The sequence below is a fragment of the Anser cygnoides genome, chromosome 2, assembly GCF_040182565.1.
Source record: "Anser cygnoides isolate HZ-2024a breed goose chromosome 2, Taihu_goose_T2T_genome, whole genome shotgun sequence".
Classification (NCBI taxonomy): Eukaryota; Metazoa; Chordata; class Aves; order Anseriformes; family Anatidae; genus Anser; species Anser cygnoides.
The window spans coordinates 162919414-162937589 of record NC_089874.1 but is presented as its reverse complement, the minus strand read 5'-3'; the positions used below and the strand labels follow the sequence as shown (position 1 = coordinate 162937589).

At 70.0% G+C, this 18176-nt stretch overlaps 3 protein-coding genes across 7 annotated transcripts; 1 reads left to right on the top strand and 2 right to left on the bottom strand.

The window, feature by feature from the left end:
• Positions 1-746: 746 nt before the first annotated feature.
• Positions 747-9305, bottom strand: RECQL4 (RecQ like helicase 4). 4 transcript variants are annotated; one of them, XM_066990849.1, is made up of 24 exons: positions 8905-9304; positions 8689-8722; positions 8120-8205; positions 7684-7821; positions 6850-7562; positions 6087-6186; positions 5790-5919; positions 5532-5669; positions 5297-5437; positions 5058-5150; positions 4818-4954; positions 4645-4728; positions 4355-4543; positions 4072-4257; positions 3707-3893; positions 3276-3544; positions 2917-3054; positions 2516-2672; positions 2297-2426; positions 2036-2208; positions 1759-1945; positions 1483-1657; positions 1256-1358; positions 747-1104 (listed from the first exon to the last, which is right to left on the bottom strand). In XM_066990849.1, exons 1-24 carry the CDS (start codon positions 8920-8922, stop codon positions 983-985), a joined length of 3828 nt encoding a protein of 1275 aa, XP_066846950.1. In that variant the 5' UTR covers positions 8923-9304; the 3' UTR covers positions 747-982. The 4 variants fall into 4 exon arrangements, with proteins under 4 accessions (XP_066846950.1, XP_066846949.1, XP_066846952.1 ...); XM_066990848.1 differs by having other exon boundaries at positions 8839-9301; XM_066990851.1 differs by lacking the exon at positions 4355-4543 and having other exon boundaries at positions 8839-9305.
• A 690-nt stretch (positions 9306-9995) lies between these two features.
• Positions 9996-13564, top strand: LRRC14 (leucine rich repeat containing 14). Its single transcript, XM_066990846.1, has 3 exons — positions 9996-10616; positions 12054-12665; positions 12966-13564. The coding sequence occupies exons 1-3, from the start codon at positions 10330-10332 to the stop codon at positions 13513-13515; spliced, it is 1449 nt and encodes a 482-aa protein (XP_066846947.1). The 5' UTR covers positions 9996-10329; the 3' UTR covers positions 13516-13564.
• LOC125181639 (uncharacterized) lies at positions 13543-17891 on the bottom strand. Of its 2 annotated transcripts, none has more exons than XM_066990845.1 (2): positions 17044-17891; positions 13543-15647 (listed from the first exon to the last, which is right to left on the bottom strand). In XM_066990845.1, exon 2 carries the CDS (start codon positions 15617-15619, stop codon positions 14093-14095), a length of 1527 nt encoding a protein of 508 aa, XP_066846946.1. In that variant the 5' UTR covers positions 15620-15647; positions 17044-17891; the 3' UTR covers positions 13543-14092. The 2 variants fall into 2 exon arrangements, with proteins under 2 accessions (XP_066846946.1, XP_066846945.1); XM_066990844.1 differs by lacking the exon at positions 17044-17891 and adding an exon at positions 15834-15907.
• Positions 17892-18176: the final 285 nt, after the last annotated feature.

The window sequence follows — 18176 nt, the reverse complement described above, 5'->3', positions numbered from 1 at the left end:
GGCGCGGGCGCGCTGCGGAGGAAGGGGACGCGGCGCTGCGGTTAGGGCATAACCGCGTGTTTGGGGTTGGGGTTGGGGGTGTCATCACGCCCCGGCGAACCCGTTCGGGGTCCCCGTGCCCCGGTGACAGCTCCAGGTGGCCCCAATTTCGTCCCGCAGGTGCCTCGCTTACCCCAAGAGGTGTGGAAGGAAGAGGGAGAGGCCCCGCCACGCCTGCTCCGCGGGCACGGTCCCGTCCTCGCTGCGAGCCAAGGGGGAGCAGCGGCTGTAGTCCCAGCAGGATGGCAGCGAGATCGCGCCGTGAGCCCGGGACTCCCCGCGCGCGCCGCAGGACGTGGAGGGAGCGAGGCTGCGTCCCGCTGGGAGCAGCGCCCCGAGCGCTGCTCGACGTTTAAGAGGCTTTTTGCCGACGCGGCGATGCTCGCGGGGAGGAACGGGGCAGGGCGCCCCGCTGCAGGAGCGCCGTCGCCGCTGGGGCGTCGCGGGCCTGTCGCATCCTGGCGGCTGCACAGCGCGTGATCAGAGGCGCACGGGGTAATTGCGGTACATGCGGCGGGACGGGGCGGCAGCGGAGGGGAACAGTGCCGCGGTCCCGCTCGGGGCGGGGGGGGAGAGCCCGGGAGGCTCCCCCTGGCCCCCAGGCAGCACCTTGGGGCCGGGCGGGTGCCGGAGCCCCGGCACCGGGACCAGGGGCTCCCCAAAACTCCCTAGGGGGGGGCTGGAAAAGCAGGAGCCATGCGAGGGGCTTTGTTTTTACATTTTCTTGATTTATTAATTCCAAGATAAAATCCAGCCGCGGCCCCGGGGGCGATGGGCACGTCCCACGCCCCCAAGGCAGGGCCGGAGCCGCTGAAACGCGGGGTAACGGGGCCAAGGGGGACGAAGGGCGGCGCAGCGAGCCCCGCACACCGCCGCGGGGCTCTTCCGCGCCTCCCCCAGGGCCCAGGGGTCCCCTGGGGACCACGGTGACGTCCCGGCGGCCTCAGCGCAGCGCCAGGATCTCCTCGGTGGCCACGCGCATGAGGCGGTGGAAGTCGAAGCGGAGGTGCTTCCTCCAGAAGCGGCGGTCGCGCCCGTAGACCTGGGCCGGGTAGCAGGGGCTGCCTGCGAGGCGAGGGGCCACGCGTCAGCCCCCAAGGGCCCCCCGAAAACGGGACCCCGGGGTGCCTCCGCCACCCTCCCTCGGGGCTCAGCCGCCGGGGGACGGAGCCGGAAGGGGCGGCAGGGCTCGGAGCGCCGCCCCGCGGCCCCTTACCGATGCCGTGGAAGATCCGGGCGACGGCTCTGCCCGAGAACTTCTCGTCCTGGCGGATGGCGAGGAAGCGGCGGACGTCGGCGCGCACCTGGTCCTCCCCGTCCTGCGGGTGGGGGGAAGGAGGAGGGGCACAGCGCGTGGCCTCCACCTCCTCCCGGCATCGAGGCCGGCCGGGAGGAGGCCCCGCAGTCACCGCCGCGGAGGCGGCGCGATGTAAAATTGCTCACTTGCGCTCCATGGAGATCCTCTTCCTCGTCTTCTTCCTCCTCCTCCTCGCAGCTGCGCGGGGCCGGCTCCCCGGGGGCCTCCTTCTCGAAGTAGTCCCGGAGCAGAGCCCTGAGGCGGGAGCTCCTCTCCTCCTCCGCCTGCTCGGGGTGCGGCCCGCAGCTCTGGAAGGCCACGCTGCGCCCCCAAAACACCCTCAGCCTGCGCCGTGGGGACGGGATGGGCCCGAAGCGGGGGTCTGGGGGCATCGTGAGGGGGTCTGGGGGCACCGTCCCCACCTCTTGAAGGCCCTGAAGCAGGCGCGCAGCTGGCCCAGCGCCGCCCTCTCCCGCGCCACCACCCTGCGGTGCAGGAAGTCGCAGACGGAGTCCAGCTCCCGCTCGGAGAGGTCGCCGTAGGCGCGCAGGTGGAAGGAGAGCTCCGCGAACTCCACCAGGACGCCGCTCCCCGCCCCGGCGCGGCCGCCTGCGGGCACCAACGCGCCGCTGAGCGCGGGGCCTTTGGGGGGGGCGCACCGCGTGCCCACCCCCCGGCTCCCTCGCCCGCCCGCGGTACCTGGGCGCAGCTGCGGGTCCCACTGGAGCTGGCGCAGGGCGCGCTTCACCAGCGGCACCTCCCAGCCCATGGAGTCGCTCAGCGAGACCACGTCGAACTCCGCCGAGCTGTCGCGGGCGTGCGGCCGCCCCGCCAGGCGCTCGCGGGCCAGGAAGACGGCGAGGGGCGGGCAGCTGCGGGCGGGAGAGAGGTGAAGGGGGGATGTTTTCCCTTCCAGCAGCCCCTTTTTGTCCTTGGCTTCACCCCGAGGGCCCCGCTGACCTCCGCGCTGCAGCCCGGAGCTGCTGGGGGCCGCCGTAGCACCGCACGTGGCAGGAGGAGTAGGTGGGGGGCAGCAGCTCCAGCCAGCGCCGCGGGTGCAGCTCCAGGTAGCACAGCAGGGTCTCGATGCCTGCGGGGGAGGGCAGAGGAGGGGCGGCGGGGTGGCGGCGGGTGGGTTTTGCCGGGTGCAGCACCGTGAGGCCCCCCCCCCCAGCTCACCTTCCTCGCGCACGTCCAGCTCCTCCACGGTTCGCTGGACGGGCACGGCGCGCTCGTGCATGTAGCACGCCCGCCGGGGCTGCCGGCCGCCTTGCGCCGCGCCGCCCTCCAGCTCCTCCGCCGGCTCGGCCGTGGCGGCGTCATCGGCCTCCGTGTCCTGCGGGGCCGGCGGCGGCTCAGCACCGTCCTGCCTGCCCCTCGGGGGCGTCCCCGGCAGCCCTGCCCCGTTCCTCACCCAGCTCCCGCGGGGCTTCCCCAAGCCGTTGGGGCTCGCTGAGGGGCCAAAATGCCGGGTGCTTCCCCCCACCCCCCACAGCCAAGGGAGCCGAGGTGAATTGGGGGTGTGGGGACCCCAACGGGGCAGGACGCAGCCAGGTGCCCCCCTCCGGCCCCTTCCTCACCCCGCCGAGGTCCCGGCGCTTCTGGTGCAGCTCCCGGCACTTGCAGGGAGAGAAAACCTTCTGCACGAGCTTCTTGACGGTGAAGAAGTCGACGGTGTCGCCGTAGATGTGCCGCCTCAGCTCGTGGAGGTCCTCGCCCTGCCGAGGGGAGGGGGCGGCCGCCGTGAGCCCGCGGGGCAGCACCCGTGGGGGACACCGGGGCTCGGCCACCCCCCTCGTGGGTCCCCTTCCATCCCTTTTTTTTTTTTAGGGCTCCCTGCGTCATTTAGGGCTGGGCAGGGGGCGCCCCGAAGGGCTCCAGGGCTCCGCGCAGGGCTCTCGAAATTTTGGGGGAAGACCCCGAGCTTTTAGGGCCTCACCTCCGGGTCCAGGAAGAGGTGGCAGCGCGCCGGCTGGCCGTCCCGCCCGGCCCGCCCGATCTCCTGCACGTAGCTCTCGAAGTTCTTGGGCATGTTGTAGTGCACCACGCCGCGCACGTCCGCCTTGTCCAGCCCCATGCCGAAGGCCACCGTGGCCACCACCACGCGCAGCCGGCCCGACATGAAGCCGCGCTGCACGCGCCGGCGCTCGGCGGCCGACAGGCCCGCGTGGTAGGCGTCCGCAATCCACTTGATCCGCGATCCACTTGCTGCAAAAAAAACCAAAACAAAAATAAAGGAGGGGAGAAAGAATTGCGTGGCTCTAATTACCTTAACGAAGGAAAGCCCCCGGGGGTTTGGGGGCTGCAGAGCGCCCCGCGCCACGGCCCAGCATGGAAAGGACCTCGGGGGGGGTTGGGCCCGCTCCCTACCTCGCTCTTTCTTCCTCCCCGCGTCGCCGTCGTCCTGGGGGGCCGCCGGGGGCTCGGCCAGCAGCACCCCTTGCAGGCAGGTGCGGATGAGGGCGGCGACGCGAGCCGTCTCCTCGCGCCGCGTGCAGTAGACGATGATGGAGTCGAGGTGGCCGAAGCGCTCGCCGCGCAGCAGGGAGATGAGGGCCTGCGGGCGCGGAGGGGGGGTCCTGAGCGCGGGCTGGGGGTGCCGAGCGCCCGCGGGACACCCGGCAGCTGCTCGGGGATCGGGCTGCGAGCACGGGGCGGCTGCCACGGGCGCGCCTCGGGGGGGATTTGAGGGCTCCCACCCCTCGGGACGTCGCCCACCCCGTCCTCGCCCCTACCTGGTCCCGGTCCCTGTCCATGGAGACGGAGAGGCGCAGGTTTGGGGGCACGGCGGCGCAGCGCCCCGCGATCCCTTCCTCCTCCTCGGCAACGCCGAGGTGCGCGGCCACGTCGCGCGCCGTGGCCGGGGTGGCGGTGGCCGTCAGCCCCAGGAAGCAGCGCACGCCCAGGCGGTCGCGGAGCACCTGCGGGGAGGGGAGGGAAGAGGAGGAGGTGAGGAAGAGGAGGAGGTGAGGAAGGGCAGCTGCCTCCCTCCCGGCCGGGCTGCGGGGCCCCGCGCACCTTGCAGAGCCGCAGGTAGCTGGGGCGGAAGTTGTGGGACCACTGGGAGACGCAGTGAGCTTCGTCGATGCAGGCGAAGGCGACGGGGGGCAGCTCGGCGGCGGGGGGCAGGCAGCAGGAGCCCGAGCCCCCGCCGCCCACCAGCGCTTCGGGGGACAGCAGCAGCGCGTGCACCGCGCCCCGCCTCACCTGCGCGGCGGGGGCAGCGGCGCGTGGGGCGCTCCGTCCTCCGCTCGCACCCCCCTCCGGCCCCGCTCCGCGTCCCCCCCCCCCGTCCCCGTCCCCCTCACCTGCTCCACCGCCGCCTCCCGCTGCGCCCTGCTCATGTTGGAGTGGACGCAGACCGCCCGCAGCCCCCGCGGCAGCCCCGACACCTGCGGGCGAGGCGAGGCGAGGTCAGGCACGCGCCGCGGAGCGACGCCGGGGACGCCGCGAGGCCGGGGGGGGGCGGCCGGCGGGGCACCTGGTCATCCATCAGCGCCACCAGCGGCGAGACGACCACGGCGACGCACGGCGAGCGCTTGCGGTAGAGGTAGGCGGGGAGCTGGTAGCACAGCGACTTGCCCAGCCCCGTGGGCAGCACGACCAGCGTGGAGAGGCCTGGGGGGAGGAGAGGGGGGGGGGAGCACCTGGGGGGCGACGCCGCGGCCCCGCGGCGCGTGGGGGGGGAGCCGGGAGGGGGGCGAGGGAGCAGCAGACCCACCTGAGAGGATCCTCATCACGGCCGCCTCCTGGCCGGGGCGGAAGGAGCTGAAGCCCAGCTCCTCGAGCGCCTCCAGCACCTCCGCGGGGGTCTCTGTGCGGGGGGAAACGCGGTGGGACGGAGCCCGCAGCGGGGTTTTACGCCCCCCACCCCCCCAAACACACACACACACCCCAGGGGAGGGCGCGGGGGATGCGGGTCGGGCTCCGCTCCCACAGGAGAGGAAATGGCGGCCTCACCTCGCACCTTCCCGCCCGGCCCCAGGCTGTAGAGGGGCTCCACGGGCACGGGGGGCTCGGGGGGCTCGTAGGGCGCCCGCTGCGCCTCCAGGCGGGCCGCGGCCTCCCCCGCAGCGCCCTCGGGGCCGCCGCCGCCGCTCTCTGCCGGGGACACGAAGCGAGGGGTGGCGGCGAGCCCCGCGCGTGTATTCGGGGCGCGTCAGCGCCGTGAGCAAAGCCCCCCCCGCGGCCTCACCGGAGAGCTCCAGGCAGACGCTGTTGGTCCTGCGGGCAACTTCTGCCAGCGTGGGCAAGGGATCTTCCTCCTCCTCCTCCTCCTCCTCCTCCCGGGCACGGCCGGCCTCCTGCGGTGGCGGCGGCGGGGCAGCGGTCGCTGCGGGCAGAGCGCGAAATCCTTTCCGAATCCTTTTCCCTCGGGCTCCGCGCACGGCGGCCACCTCGCCCCCCCCCAGCAGGACGTTCCCCCGGAGGACCCCCCCCGGGGGACCCTCACCTGCGCCCCGGCACTCGGCCGCCCAGTGCCCCGCGGCGCCGCAGCGGAAGCAGACATCCGAGCTCCTGCCGAGGGCCGACCCGCCGCCGCCGCCCTGCGCCGCCTTCTTCTGCCACTTCTCCTTCCACACCTGCGACGACGGCGGCGGCGTCAGCGCCGCGGGGTGACCCCTACGGGCGGCCCCCACGCGGGAATCGAAGGGGCGAGGGGTGAAATAATAAAGAAAAGGCGTTTTTGGTGCCGGCAGAGCGGTAATTCCGCGTTATTTGACCCGTTTTCCCACCGCCGGCGCGTCACCTGCTTGCGGAGGCGGCTCCCCCGCAGCACGCGGCCCCGCACGTGGGAGCGGTTCTTGAGGTTGAGGCGCACGAAGTTGCCGGGGGGCCGCCGGGGAGCCCTGCGGGACGAAACCGGGGCTGGGACCGGGACGGGCGCCGAAACGCAGCCGGCCCCGACCCCGGGGGAGAAGGGGACGGGGAGGAGCCGAAAGGCGGAGGGTGGGGAGCACGGCGCAGGGGAAAAACGCGGCCCCGTAAGCACCGCCTGGTAAATCCGGCCCCAAAAAACGTAGCAGCGCTCGGGGGAAAGGGTTAAAAGGCTCGGACGGAGCGCTTGCTGCCGCAGGAGAGGTCCCCGGGGGTCCGCAGCCTCCTGGGGCAGGCTGCCCCCGCCCCCAGGGCTGCTCAGAGCCGCGCTGTGGGTTTTAAGGGGCGCAGGGAGGTGACCCCGCAAGCCCCTCGCCCCGTAAACACTGCAGCCGGTAGGCAGGCGAGCGCCTCAGGCTGAGGAAACCCACAGAGAATTCATTTTTTTCCATAAGGAAAATAAAAAAAGTAAAAATGATTTAAATCAAGGAGAGACGAGGGCGGGTGCTGCTCGTTATCAGCGCAGCGAGAAGAAAAAAAATCTCTCGGCTCCTTTTCCCCCCGCGTGCTCAGGCGCGAGGCGGCACCACCCCGGCCCCGGCTCCGGGCACGTCTCCAGGGACCGCGCGCCGCGCCGGAGCGAGTCGCCCCGAAACGCGCCGAGGGAAGGGGACTCGGCACCCTCCAGCACCCACCTGGCAGGAGCGGCTCTGCAGGGGGCTCCCAGCTTCTTCTCCTCCTCCTCCTCGATGTCTCCCAGGAGGTTTTCGGGGGGCGTCGGCGCTGCTTTTTTCCTCGGCTGCTTTCGCGCTGGCTGCTCGCTGCCTCCTGCCCCGCTGTCCCTGCGCCGCCTCTTCCCCCCGGCCTTCTTTGCGCCCCCGGGGAGCTCCTCGGGCACGCGGCCACCGTCGGCGCCCCGCGGCCCCGCTGCGGTGTCACCGCCGCTCCCGGCCGGCCGTTTGCCCCCCTCGGTCCCCGCCAGCTCACCCCGAGCTCCTTCCGACACCTCGGGCTCCTGCGGCGGGGTGCGGATCCCCGCGGGGGCGACGTTTTCCCCTTCCACCCCGCAAAGCTCAGCACCCCGAGGCTCAGCACCCCGATCGGGCTGCTCCTCAGGGCCGGGCTCGCCCTGGCAGCGCCGCAGCCAGGCGGCGTCGAGGGAGCTCAGCCTCCTCGCCACTGTCTGCCGCAGCCGCTGGAACTTGTTGCCCTGCGGGCGAGGCCTCGGCCCCTCGGCCAGGACGAGCGGGGCCAGGGCGCGCACGGCGGCGGGGAGGAGGAGCTCGGGGGGCTCGCCGCCGTCCGCGTCACCTGGCGGGGACGGCGCCGGGGAGGTGGCACCGTGCTCCTGCCGCGGGACGGGTTTGGGACGGGGAGGCAGCGTCCTCCTGGGCACCGGCGGCCTCTCCTGGGGGGAAGCAACGAGGGGTTTTTGGTTCTCCGACCCCGCAGGGCTTAAAAAACCCTAGGAAACGGGTGCCGTGCCCCTCCGGAAGCGCCCACACCGGGGAGCTGCCCCCCAGCCTGACCTTTATGGCGGCGCCCAGGTTGGCTTTTAGCTTCCTCCCGAAGTGCTGCGCCGACGCCGCCGGCACGGGCTGGTTGGCGGCGCTCGACGTGGGGGCCTTGGGCTGGCGGTTGAGGTGCGCGCCCCAGCAGCCGGAGTCCTGAAGGGAGAGAAGAAGCCGCCAGGAGAGGTTTTTTTGTCACAAAGAGGCGTTGGGATGGGGTGTTCGGGGGGGTGGTGGCGTCGCCGTCCCGGGGGGTGTGCGGGGAGAGGTTGGGCGCGGTGCTTGGGGACGTGGGTTGGGGGTGGCGTTGTTAACAGGGGGATGGTTGGGCCGGGTGAGCTTGGAGGGCTCTTCCGACCCTAATAATCGATGATTTTGGGACCGAGGGTGCTCCACTGGGGTGGTGAGGGACGCAATGGGGACCACCCAAGGGGGACAGGGCCCAGCCCCGTACCTGCTCCATGGCCGGGCTCCCCTCAGCCGGCGGGCACGGGGCGAGCTCCCCGCGGTGCTTCAGCCCCCGGTACTCCCGGTACAGCCCTAAGGAAGCGGCGGGGGCTGCGGGAGGCGCCCTGCAGCCCCGAACCCCCCCAGTTCCCCCCCCAACCTCCCCCAATTCCCCCAAAACCTCCCCCAATTTTCCCAACCCCCCCCAAAACCCTCAATTCCCCCCAAAACCCCTCTAAATCCCCCCAACAACCCCAAAACCCCCCAGATCCCTCCGACCCTCCCCCCAATTCCCCCCAAACCCCTCCAAATCCCCTCCAGGCCCCCCCAGTTCCTCCCAAACCACCCCCAATTCCCCCCCAAACTCCCCCTGCAATTCCCCCCAAAACCCCCCAAACCCCCCCAGTCTCCCCCAGGCCCCCCCCAGTTTCCTCAAAACCCCTCAATTTTCCCCCGAGACCCCCCAATTTCCCCCCAATTTCCCTCCAGACGCCCCAATTCCCCCCCCAGCCAGGCCCGGGCCCCCCTCCCCACAATTAGCGGCCGCTAATTAACCCCCCCCCCCCCCCCACTCACGCCTCACGTCCTCCGGCGCCGCCTCCACGTCGCCCTGCGGGGGGAAGCGCCGCGTCACGGGGCTGTTTTTGGGGCTAAAAAGCCGCAGTTTGGGGGCTCGGCACCCCCTCACGGAGCCTCTCCCCCCCCCCCCCTCCCTTCGGGCCGCACCGTGCCGGGCCTGCGGCCGTGCTGCTGCGCGAACGCCGCCTCCCAGCGCTTCAGCAGCGCCTTCACCTCCTGGAGCCGCTCCATGGGGGGGGATCGGGGGGGTCCCGGGCCCTCAGGACCGGCCCCGGGCCCCCAGCTCCGTCCCCGTCCCCTCAGGACCGGCCCCGTCCCCTCAGCGCTTCCCGCCCATCTCGAGCTTCCCGCTTTCGCCGCTCTCGCCCAATAGCAGGGCCGGAAAGGTGACGGGCAGCCGCGCCAGCCAATGGGCAGCCGCGCCTCCGCGGTTTCTCCTAGCAACGAGGCGTGGCCCCGCCCCTCCTTGAGGCCGCCTCATAGCTGGACGTCCCGTCTCGGTGCTCTCACCCAATAGAAAGGCTGGGAAGATGACGGGCAGCAGAGCTAGCCAATAGGCTCGGTCTTTCCGAGCAATGGGGCGTGATCCTGTCACTCCGCCTGCTGGTGATTGGTGCGAGGCGGGGCGTCAGCGCGCACGCGCGGAAGTGCCGCGGGGCAGGAGAGAGGCGGGTGAGGAGGGCGCCAGGGGAGAGGGTGCGCTTGGGGGGGGGTCAGGGATCGGGGTTTGGGGGCGCCCCTTGGGGGGGTCATTTTTTGGGGGGGGTCATTTTTGGGGGGGGGGGGGGCTGGTGTTTCGTTATGGGGTGCACGGGATCGGGGGTGCCCCTTTGGGGGGGTCTTTTTGGGGGAGGGGGGTCTCATTATGGGGCCATTTGTGGGGGTCTGGGTTTGGGGGTGCCCCTTTTGGGGGGGTCTGGTCAGGGTTGGGGGGGCCCTTTTTTGAGGGTGTCTTGGTTGGGGGGTGTCCCTTTTTTTGGGGGGGGGTCCCTTTGGGTGGTCCATTTTTGGGGGGGGGCTAGGTTGGGGGGTCTCATTATGGGGGTCTGGGTTAGGGGGTGCCCCTTTGGGGGGGGCAGGGTTGGGGATCCTATGGGGACAAATGGGGGGGGTGTCAGGGTTAGGGGGGTGCCATGGGGTGACCTTTGGGGGGGGGGGTACCAGGTGCCATTGGCGCTGATTTGGGGCAGGTAGAGGTTGGGGGTCCCATTGGGGGGGGGGTCCCACTTTGGGGTCTGGGTCAGGGGGTGCAGTGGGGGGGTTCAGGGTGCCATTGGGTGCCTGTTTGGGGCGGGTAAAGGTTGGGGGTTTCATTGTGGGGGTCCTGCTATGGGGGTCTCCCTGTGGGGGGGGGTCCTGCTATGGGGTCTGGGCCAGGGGGCGCCATGGGGTGCCCCCCACCGGGGGTCTGGCTGAGGGACGCTGCCTTTTGGGGGGGGGTCAGATCTGGGGTCCCACCTCCGGGTGCCCATTTTGGGGTTCCCCCCACGGGGGCAGCACTACGGCGACCCCACGCTTGACCCCACCCCACAGGCACCTCGCTTCGGGGGGGCGGGTGCCGCCCCCCCCTCCCCCAGCACCCCCACGAGCCTTGAACCCGTTGGGGGTCCCGCTGCCGCCCCCCCCAACCCCGCAGCCATGCCCCCGGTCTCCTCCCTCGTCCACCTCTGCGCCCGCCGCCTGGCCGGCCACGCCGCCGGCGCCCGCCGCGCGCTGCCGCTGCTGCCGGCCGAGCTGTACCCGGCGCTGCTCGAGGCCGCCCTGGCGGAGCAGCGGGCGCCGCTGCTGCGGGACCTGGTGCGCTCCTGGCCCTACCCCGTCCTGCGCCTCCCGCGCCGCCCGCGCCGCGCCCGCCGGCCGCCCGGCAAGCTGTGCGTGCAGGCGCTGCTCCTCGCCGTCACCGCCGGCCTCCGCCGCGACGCCAGGTGGGCGTGGGGTCGGGCGTGGGATCGGGATCGAGGTTGGGATTGGGGTTGGGTTTGGGATCGGGGTTGGGGTTGGGATTGGGTTTGGGATCAGGGTTGGGTTTGGGATCGGAATCAAGGTTGGGATTGGGGTTGGGTTTGGGATCGGGGTTGGGGTTTGGGGTTGGGTTTGGGATCAGGATCGAGGTTGGGATTGGGGTTGGGTTTGGGATCAGGGTTGGGGTCAGGGTTGGGGTCGGGGTTGGGATTGGGATCGAGGTTGGGGTCGGGGTTGGGATTGGGATCGAGGTTGGGGTCGGGGTTGGGTTTGGGATCGGGGTTAGGGTTGGGGTCGGGATCGGATTTGGGATTGGGGTTGGGCTTGGGATCAGGGTTGGGATTGGGGTTGGGTTTGGGATCGGGATTGGGATCGGGATCGAGGTTGGGGTCGGGATCAGGTTTGGGATCGGGGTTGGGTTTGGGATCGGGGTTAGGGTCGGGATCGGGATTGGGTTTGGGATTGGGATCGAGGTTGGGTTTGGGATCGGGATTAGGGTCGGGATCGAGGTTGGGGTCTGGATCGGGTTTGGGATTGGGGTTGGGTTTGGGATCGGGATCGAGGTTGGGGTCAGGGTTGGGTTTGGGATCAGGGTTAGGGTCGGGATCAGGGTTGGGATCGGGATTGAGGTTAGGGTTGGGATTGGGTTTGGGATCGGGGTTGGGTTTGGGATTGGGGTCGGGATCGGGTTTGGGATCGGGGTTAGGATTGCGTTTGGGGTCGGGATCGGGGTCGGGACTGGGATTGCGATCAGGACTGGGATTGCGATCGGGATTCGGGTTGCTTCGTGCACGTGGTAGCCCCCCAAGGGGTCACCCGTGGTTTGCCGTCCCCGTATCCCACCCGGGACGCCGGTGTTTGGTGGGGGCTGGTGGCACTGTGGGATTTTTGGTCCCCGGTTCCCCTGCCCCCATGGTGCTGGGGTTTTGTTATGGGGTGCCTGGGTTCGGGGATGCCCCTTTTGGGGGGGTCTCTTTTTTGGGGGGGGGGTTGGGGGCTCATTATGGGGCTGGTTGTGGGGGTCTGGGTTTGGGGAGGGGCCTTTTGAGAGGGCGTCTGGGTTGGGGGGTGTCCCTTTTTGGGGGAGGGTGTCCCTATTTTTTTGGGGGTCCCTTTTGGGGGGGGATAGGTTGGGGGTCTCATTATGGGAGTCTGGGTTTGGGGGTGCCCCTTTTTCTTTTATTTTGGGGGGGGGGGTTGGGGATCTTGTTATAGGGCCGGTTGTAGGGGTCTGAGTTTTGGGGGGGGGGGCCTTTTGGGGGGAGTGTCTGGGTTGGGGGGTGCCCCTTTTTTGGGGGAGGTCGTCCCTTTTTTTGGGGGGGGGGTCCCTTTGGGGGTCCCTCTTTTTGGGGGGGGCTAGGTTCCGCCCCGAACCCTGCCCCGCTGCCTCGTCCCCGCAGCGCCAGGCCGTGCCTGCGGGTGCTGGACATGACGGGCCTGCAGGATGGTGCTGAGCAGGGCCCCGACAGCCTCAGCCTCTGGTCGGGGACGGTGCTGCTGGCCAAGGCCTGCCTGGAGGCGTCGCAGCGCCGCGACGACCAGCGCGACGCCGAGCGGCTCGAGGGCTCGCCGGGCTCATCGCCGCCGCCGCCGCCGCCCTCGGTGGAGGTGCGCGTTGACCTCTTCGTCAACAGCACCTCGGGACCCATCCTGCGCGCCGCCCTGCGCGCCGGCGGGGCGCTGCGCCTGCGCTGCCGCGACTTCCACGCCGAGGAGCTGTCCCTGGGCGCCACGCTGGCCTTGCTGGAGGCGCTGGAGCCGGCCGGGCTGCGCCGCGTCGACCTGCGCTTCAACAACCTGGGGCTGCCGGGCTTGGCCGAGGTGGTGCCGCGCCTCGAGCGCTTCCCCGACCTGGTGAGCTTGAGGCTGCCCTACAGCAACGTGGACGCGCGGCGGCCGGGGGCGGAGGACGGGCTGCGGCGCCTGGCGGAGGGGCTCGGCCGCCTGCAGCGCCTGCGGGAGCTGAACCTGGGCTCCTGCCGCCTCTCGGGGCGGCTGCGGCAGCTCCTGGGGTGAGTACGCGCCCCGCGGGGGGAGCAGAATCGTAGGATCCTAGAACATCCCGAGCTGGGAGGGACCCGTAAGGATCACCGAGTCCAACTCCTGGCACCCCACGGGTCTACCCAAAATTTTAGACCGTGCGCACAGGTCTACCCGAAATTTTAGACCAGGAAATTTTAGACCAGGTCTACCCAAAATTCGAGACCATGGCCAGTACCACCGGCCAGTACCGGCGGTTCCTGGCCCCCGCGACGCCCGGCCTCTGCTCGCCGCCTCCGGAGCCCTCACGGCCTCCGTGCTTCCCCCCGCAGCATCCTGCAGTGCCCGCTGGAGAGCCTGGAGCTGCCCTTCTGCCACCTCCTCCCCGGGGACCTCGCCTACCTCATCCAGAGCCCCCATGCGCCCGCGCTGAAGAAGCTCGACCTGAGCGGCAACAACCTCTCCGAGGACCTCCTGCCGCCCTTCCTCCAGCTTTTGGCGACGGCCTCGGGCGCCCTGCGCCACCTGGACGCCATGGAGTGCCGCCTGACGGACGCCCACCTCGATGCCCTGCTGCCAGCGCTCCGCCGCTGCGCCCGCCTGGGCTACCTGGGCGTTTTCGGCAACCCCCTGACCTGGCGGGGGGTGAAGGCGCTGGCGGCGGGCACGGCGCCGCTCGCCGCCCTGCGCCTCGTTGTCTACCCGCGCCCCGTGGATCTCTGCGGCGACGAGGACAACGGCGACGACGTCCCGGAGGACGAGGAGCGCTCGGAGGCGCTGCAGGAGGAGCTGCAGCAGATTCTGCGCGGCGCCGGCCGGGACGAGGCCGTGTGGACCACGAGCCTGAGCCGCCACGGCGCCCTCGACTACTTCGCGCTGTAGCGCGGGCGGGCGGCGGAAGCACGGGAGCGCTGTATAAATCGGTGTCTTTAATGGCTGTTGTCCGTCTGGTGCTGGAGGCCGGGCTCCTGCAGCCTCCCCGTCCCCACCCGCGCCGTCCCCACGCTGTCACCGTGTCACCGGTTTCGGGCCGTGTCCCCGCAGGCCTTGACAGCGCTCCTGCTGCCCCCGACCTCGCACGCATGGCCGGGAGGAGCGCCCGCTGCTCAATGGGCTCTGCGGTGCCCCGAAACACCGCGACACCCCCGGGGATGGTGGGTGGCAGCGCAGGGCCACCGTGGGGCCACCAGGGGGGGTGGTGGCCACCATGGGTGGTGACAACCACTGTGGGAGGGGGTGATGGCCACCAGAGGTGGTGATGGCCACCATAGGGGGGTGATGGCCATGATGGTGCGGTGATGGCCACCGCCATGACGTGATGATGGCCACTAGGTAGTCCTGGTCACCTTTGGGTGGTGGTGGCCACCATGGGGTGGTGATGGCCACCATGAGGTGCTGGTGGCCACCTTAGTTTGCTGCTGGCCGCCACGGGGGCAACGCTGGCCACCGGGATCTGGCGCTAGAGCAGCCAGGTGTCGGTGTGCCGGGGGCAGTAGCAGGCGCGCCGCAGCATGGCCTCCAGCTCGTCGTAGGGCCGCTCGCGCCAGTGCGGCAGCAGCGCGCGGTTGTTGAGCAGGCGCAGGCCGGGCGCGCCGGCGCGCAGCAGCGCGTAGAGGCAGCGCCAGCGGCTCTGCAGCGCCAGCCTGGCGCGCCGCTGCAGGATCAGGCCCCGCGTCCTCTTCCTGACCCGCAGCGCCCGCAGCGCCGGCAGCTCCAGGCGGCCGAAGACCAGCCCGCGGCAGCGCCAGACGTCCAGCACCTCCAGCGAGCGCGACTCCAGCGCGTACGAGGTGCCCAGGTCCTGCACCGGCACCAGCAGGTGCAGCACCAGCGTCTTGAGGCGGGGCAGGGTGGCCGCCAGCTCGCGCAGCGCCTCGGGCCGCACGCCGCGGAAGCCCCAGAAGTAGCGCAGCTCCAGCGTCTGCAGGTGCTGGAAGCGGGCGAGGGCGGCCACCGAGCGCCGCGACCAGTCGAAGGGCAGCTTGGCGCGGGCCAGCCCCGGCGCTTTGCGGCTCAGCAGCTCCAGCAGCGCCTGGAAGCGGCTCAGCTGCTCCAGCTTGGCGGCGCCGGGCGGGCGCGGGCCGGGGGGCTGCAGGGGGCTGAGGGTCCAGTCGAGCTCCAGCTCGCGCAGCTCGCCGCAGCGCACGCTCTCCAGGAAGCCCCGCAGGAACTCGGCCCAGCCGGCCTCGCGGTCGCCCAGGTCGAAGCTGGCGCGCAGCAGGCGCGGGCTGGCGCGGCGGGCGGCCAGGTGGAAGGCGTAGCGCCGCACCCAGCCCTGCCAGCGGGCGAAGGCGGCGCCGGCGTCGTCCTCGGCCTCGGCCAGCGCCGCCGGGGCGCCGGTGAAGTCGGCCACGCGCCAGAGGCGGGGCGAGCGCATGAGGCGGCTCCAGGCGCCGCACACCAGCGCGGCCCCGCACTTCTCCTCCGGTGAGAGGAAGGAGAAGACGTGGAGCTGGCAGTCCTGCGGCAGGCGGCTGAAGGGGAAGGCACCCGCGTCACTGCCGGCACTGCCGTCACTGCTGTCACTTCTTTCACTGCCATCGCCTCTGCCACCTCCATCGCTGCTGTGACCTCTGTTGTTGCTGCCACCTCTGCGGCTGGTATAGCCTGGGTCACTGCCATCACCGCTGTTACTGGTGCCCCTTCTGTCACTGGTGGCACCTCTATCGCTGGTGTGACTGCTGTCTCCTCTGTCACTGCTGTCACTTCTGTCACCGGTGCCAGCTCTGTCACTGGTGCCACTTCTGTCACTGATGTCACCGCTATCCCTGCTGTGACTGCTGTCTCCTCTGTCACTGCTGTCTCCTCTGTCACCGGTGCCAACTCCGTCGCTGGTGCCAACTCTGTTGCTGCTGTGACCTCCGTCGCTGCCCTCGCCGCCGCCGCCTCCGTCACCGGTGTGACCTCTGTCGCTGCTGCCACCTCCGTCCCCCGTGCCCTCTCCGTCACCGCCCTCGCGCCGCCGCCGTTTCCTCCTGCGGGCCATGGCGGCCTCTGGGGGCTGTCCCCGGGCCCTGGGGGGGGGCAGCGCCATCAGGGGGGTCCTGACCCGACCCCCAGCCCCCCCCCACCATGGTACCGCCCCCCACCCCCCGGATCGGGCCCCCCTCCCCCCAATGGGTCCCCCCTTTCCCCTCCCCCCTCCCCTCCCCTTCCCGGTTCGCCCCCCCCCGCCCCGTGCCCCCCCCCCCCGTCGGTACCGGCCGTCACCCTCCCCGCCGCCACTTCCGGCCCCGCCCCGTGACATCACGGGCGGGGGAGCAGCGAGTTGGGGCTGGGGGGGGCAGAGCGCCACCGGGGGGGGGCGGGGGGGCGAGCGCCCCCTGGCGGCGGGTGGGGGCTGGAGGTATTAGGGGGGCACTGGGGGACACGGCGGCGGGGGGACACCCAGGGCATGTGGGGGGGGGGCAGCCTGAATTTGGGGGGAGGGACACCCCAAATCTGCTGGGGAAACCCCAAACGTGGAGTCCAAACCCTTCTTAAACTCCGACAGTCTTGGTGCTGTGACTACGTCCCTGGGGAGCCTGTTCCAGTGCGCAACCACTCGGTGAAAAACCTCTTCCTGATATCCAGCCTGAACCTCCCCTGCCTCAGCTTGACACCGTTCCCACGGGTCCTATCGCCGGTCACTAAAGAGAATAGATCGGCACCTGCCCCTCCACTCCCCCTCGTGAGGAAGCTGTAGACTGCGATGAGCTCTCCCCTCAGCCTCCTCTTTTCCAGGCTGAACAGGCCAAGTGACCTCAGCCGCTCCTCATACATCTTCCCCTCTAGGCCCTTCACCATCTTAGTTGCCCCCCTCTGGACACTCTCCAACAGTTTCATGTCCTTTTTGTACTGTGGTGCCCAGAACTGCACACAGTACTCGAGGTGAGGCTGCACCAGCGCAGAGTAGAGCGGGACAATCACCTCCCTTGACGTACTAGCAATGCCGTGCTTGATGCACCCCAGGATACGGTTGGCCCTCCTGGCCGCCAGGGCACACTGCTGGCTCATATTCAGCTTGCTGTCAACCACAACCCCCAGCTTTCTCTCTGTGGGGCTGCTCTCCAGCGTCTCATCACCCAGTCTGTACACATAGCCAGGGTTGCCCCGTCTCAGGTGCAGGACCCGGCACCTGCTCTTGTTAAACTTCATGCGGTTGGTGATCGCCCAGCTCTCCAATCTGTCCAGAGCTCTCTGCAAGGCCTTTCCACCCTCATTCGAGTCCACAACTCCTCCAAGTTTGGTGTCATCAGCAAACTTGCTCAAAACACCTTCTATTCCTACATCCAGATCGTTTATAAAAATATTGAAAAGTACCGGCCCTAAAATGGAGCCTTGAGGGACACCACTGGTGACCGCCCGCCAGCCTGACGCAGCCCCATTTACCACAACCCTTTGAGCCCTGCCCGTCAGCCAATTGCTCACCCATCGGATGATGTTTTTGTTTAGCTGTATGCTGGACATTTTGTCCAGTAGGATCCTACGGGAAACCGTGTCAAAAGCCTTGCTGAAGTCCAAACAGATCCCATCAGTTGGTTTCCCTTGATTGACTAGATGGGTGCTCTTATCATAAAAGGAAATCAAATTTGTTAGGCAGGACCTACCCCTCATGAACCCATGTTGGCTGGGACCAATGGGACACCCAAAACCTGGGGCGGGGGGGGACACACCCCAATCCTGCTACGGACACCCCAGTTTTGGGGGGGACACCCCAAACCTGCTACAGACACCCTGAACCTGGAGCGGGGGCACCCCAAATATAGTGGGGGACACCCCAAACGTAGGCAGGACACCCCAAACCTGCGAGGTGACACCCCAAATATTTTGGGGGAAAACGCAAACCTACATGGGACACCCCCAAACCTGCAGGGGGGGCACCCCAAACCTGCCACCTCCCCCCCCCCAACCCGTCCTCATTTGCACCCCCCCCGTCCCTTCCCCGCCACCACGGGCTGGGGACACCGGGGACACCGCAGCCACCGGGGGCACCGGGTGTCCCGGTGCCGTGGGACGGGGGGGGCACCACATCACGGTGCCACCGGGTGGGGACCCCACCGGGGTGCTGCCGTGTGTCACACGCTGTCCCCGTGTCCCCATGTCCCCTGTCCCCCCCCCAGCCCAGCACCGCGTGTCCTTGTCCCCCACACTGACGGTGTCCCGGTGTCCCCGGTCATGGCTTGGGGACACCGGTGGCTGGGCACCCGGGGACCCGGTGGCAGTGCCACCCCCCCTGGGGACAGGACGGGGACACACGTGGAACCCCCTTGGGACAGGGGGAGGACACGGGGGGAGGGGGGGGGACACAGCTCCATCCCGGTGCCCCAGCCCCGAGTGACGACACAGATGCAGCCTCAGCGCGGATTCAGCTCCTTGTTCACACACCGGGGGGGACACGGGGGAACATCGGGGGGGGGGGGGGGGCCCATCACCCCCACCCCATGGGCTCGGGGACGATGGGGACACCGGGATCCCCATCACCCCCGCCCCACGGACTCGTCCCCATCACCCCCACCCCATAGACTGAAGGACGATGGGTACACCGGGATCCCAATCACCCC

Excerpts from the sequence above, each read along its gene's own strand:
- RECQL4 (XM_066990848.1), bottom strand. The coding sequence starts at position 8,922 with ATGGAGCGGCTCCAGGAGGTGAAGGCGCTGCTGAAGCGCTGGGAGGCG. Across the intron at positions 5,670-5,789 it reads GGCCGAGTGCCGGGGCGCAG|CGACCGCTGCCCCGCCGCCG; the intron begins GTGAGGGTCCCC and ends CTCTGCCCGCAG. Across the intron at positions 4,729-4,817 it reads TGGCGCTGATGGATGACCAG|GTGTCGGGGCTGCCGCGGGG; the intron begins GTGCCCCGCCGG and ends CCTCGCCCGCAG.
- LRRC14 (XM_066990846.1), top strand. The coding sequence starts at position 10,330 with ATGCCCCCGGTCTCCTCCCTCGTCCACCTCTGCGCCCGCCGCCTGGCC. Across the intron at positions 10,617-12,053 it reads GGCCTCCGCCGCGACGCCAG|CGCCAGGCCGTGCCTGCGGG; the intron begins GTGGGCGTGGGG and ends TCGTCCCCGCAG. Across the intron at positions 12,666-12,965 it reads CGGCTGCGGCAGCTCCTGGG|CATCCTGCAGTGCCCGCTGG; the intron begins GTGAGTACGCGC and ends TTCCCCCCGCAG.
- LOC125181639 (XM_066990844.1), bottom strand. The coding sequence starts at position 15,880 with ATGTCACGGGGCGGGGCCGGAAGTGGCGGCGGGGAGGGTGACGGCCG. Across the intron at positions 15,648-15,833 it reads GGCGGGGAGGGTGACGGCCG|GGCCCGGGGACAGCCCCCAG; the intron begins GTACCGACGGGG and ends GCCCCCCCCCAG.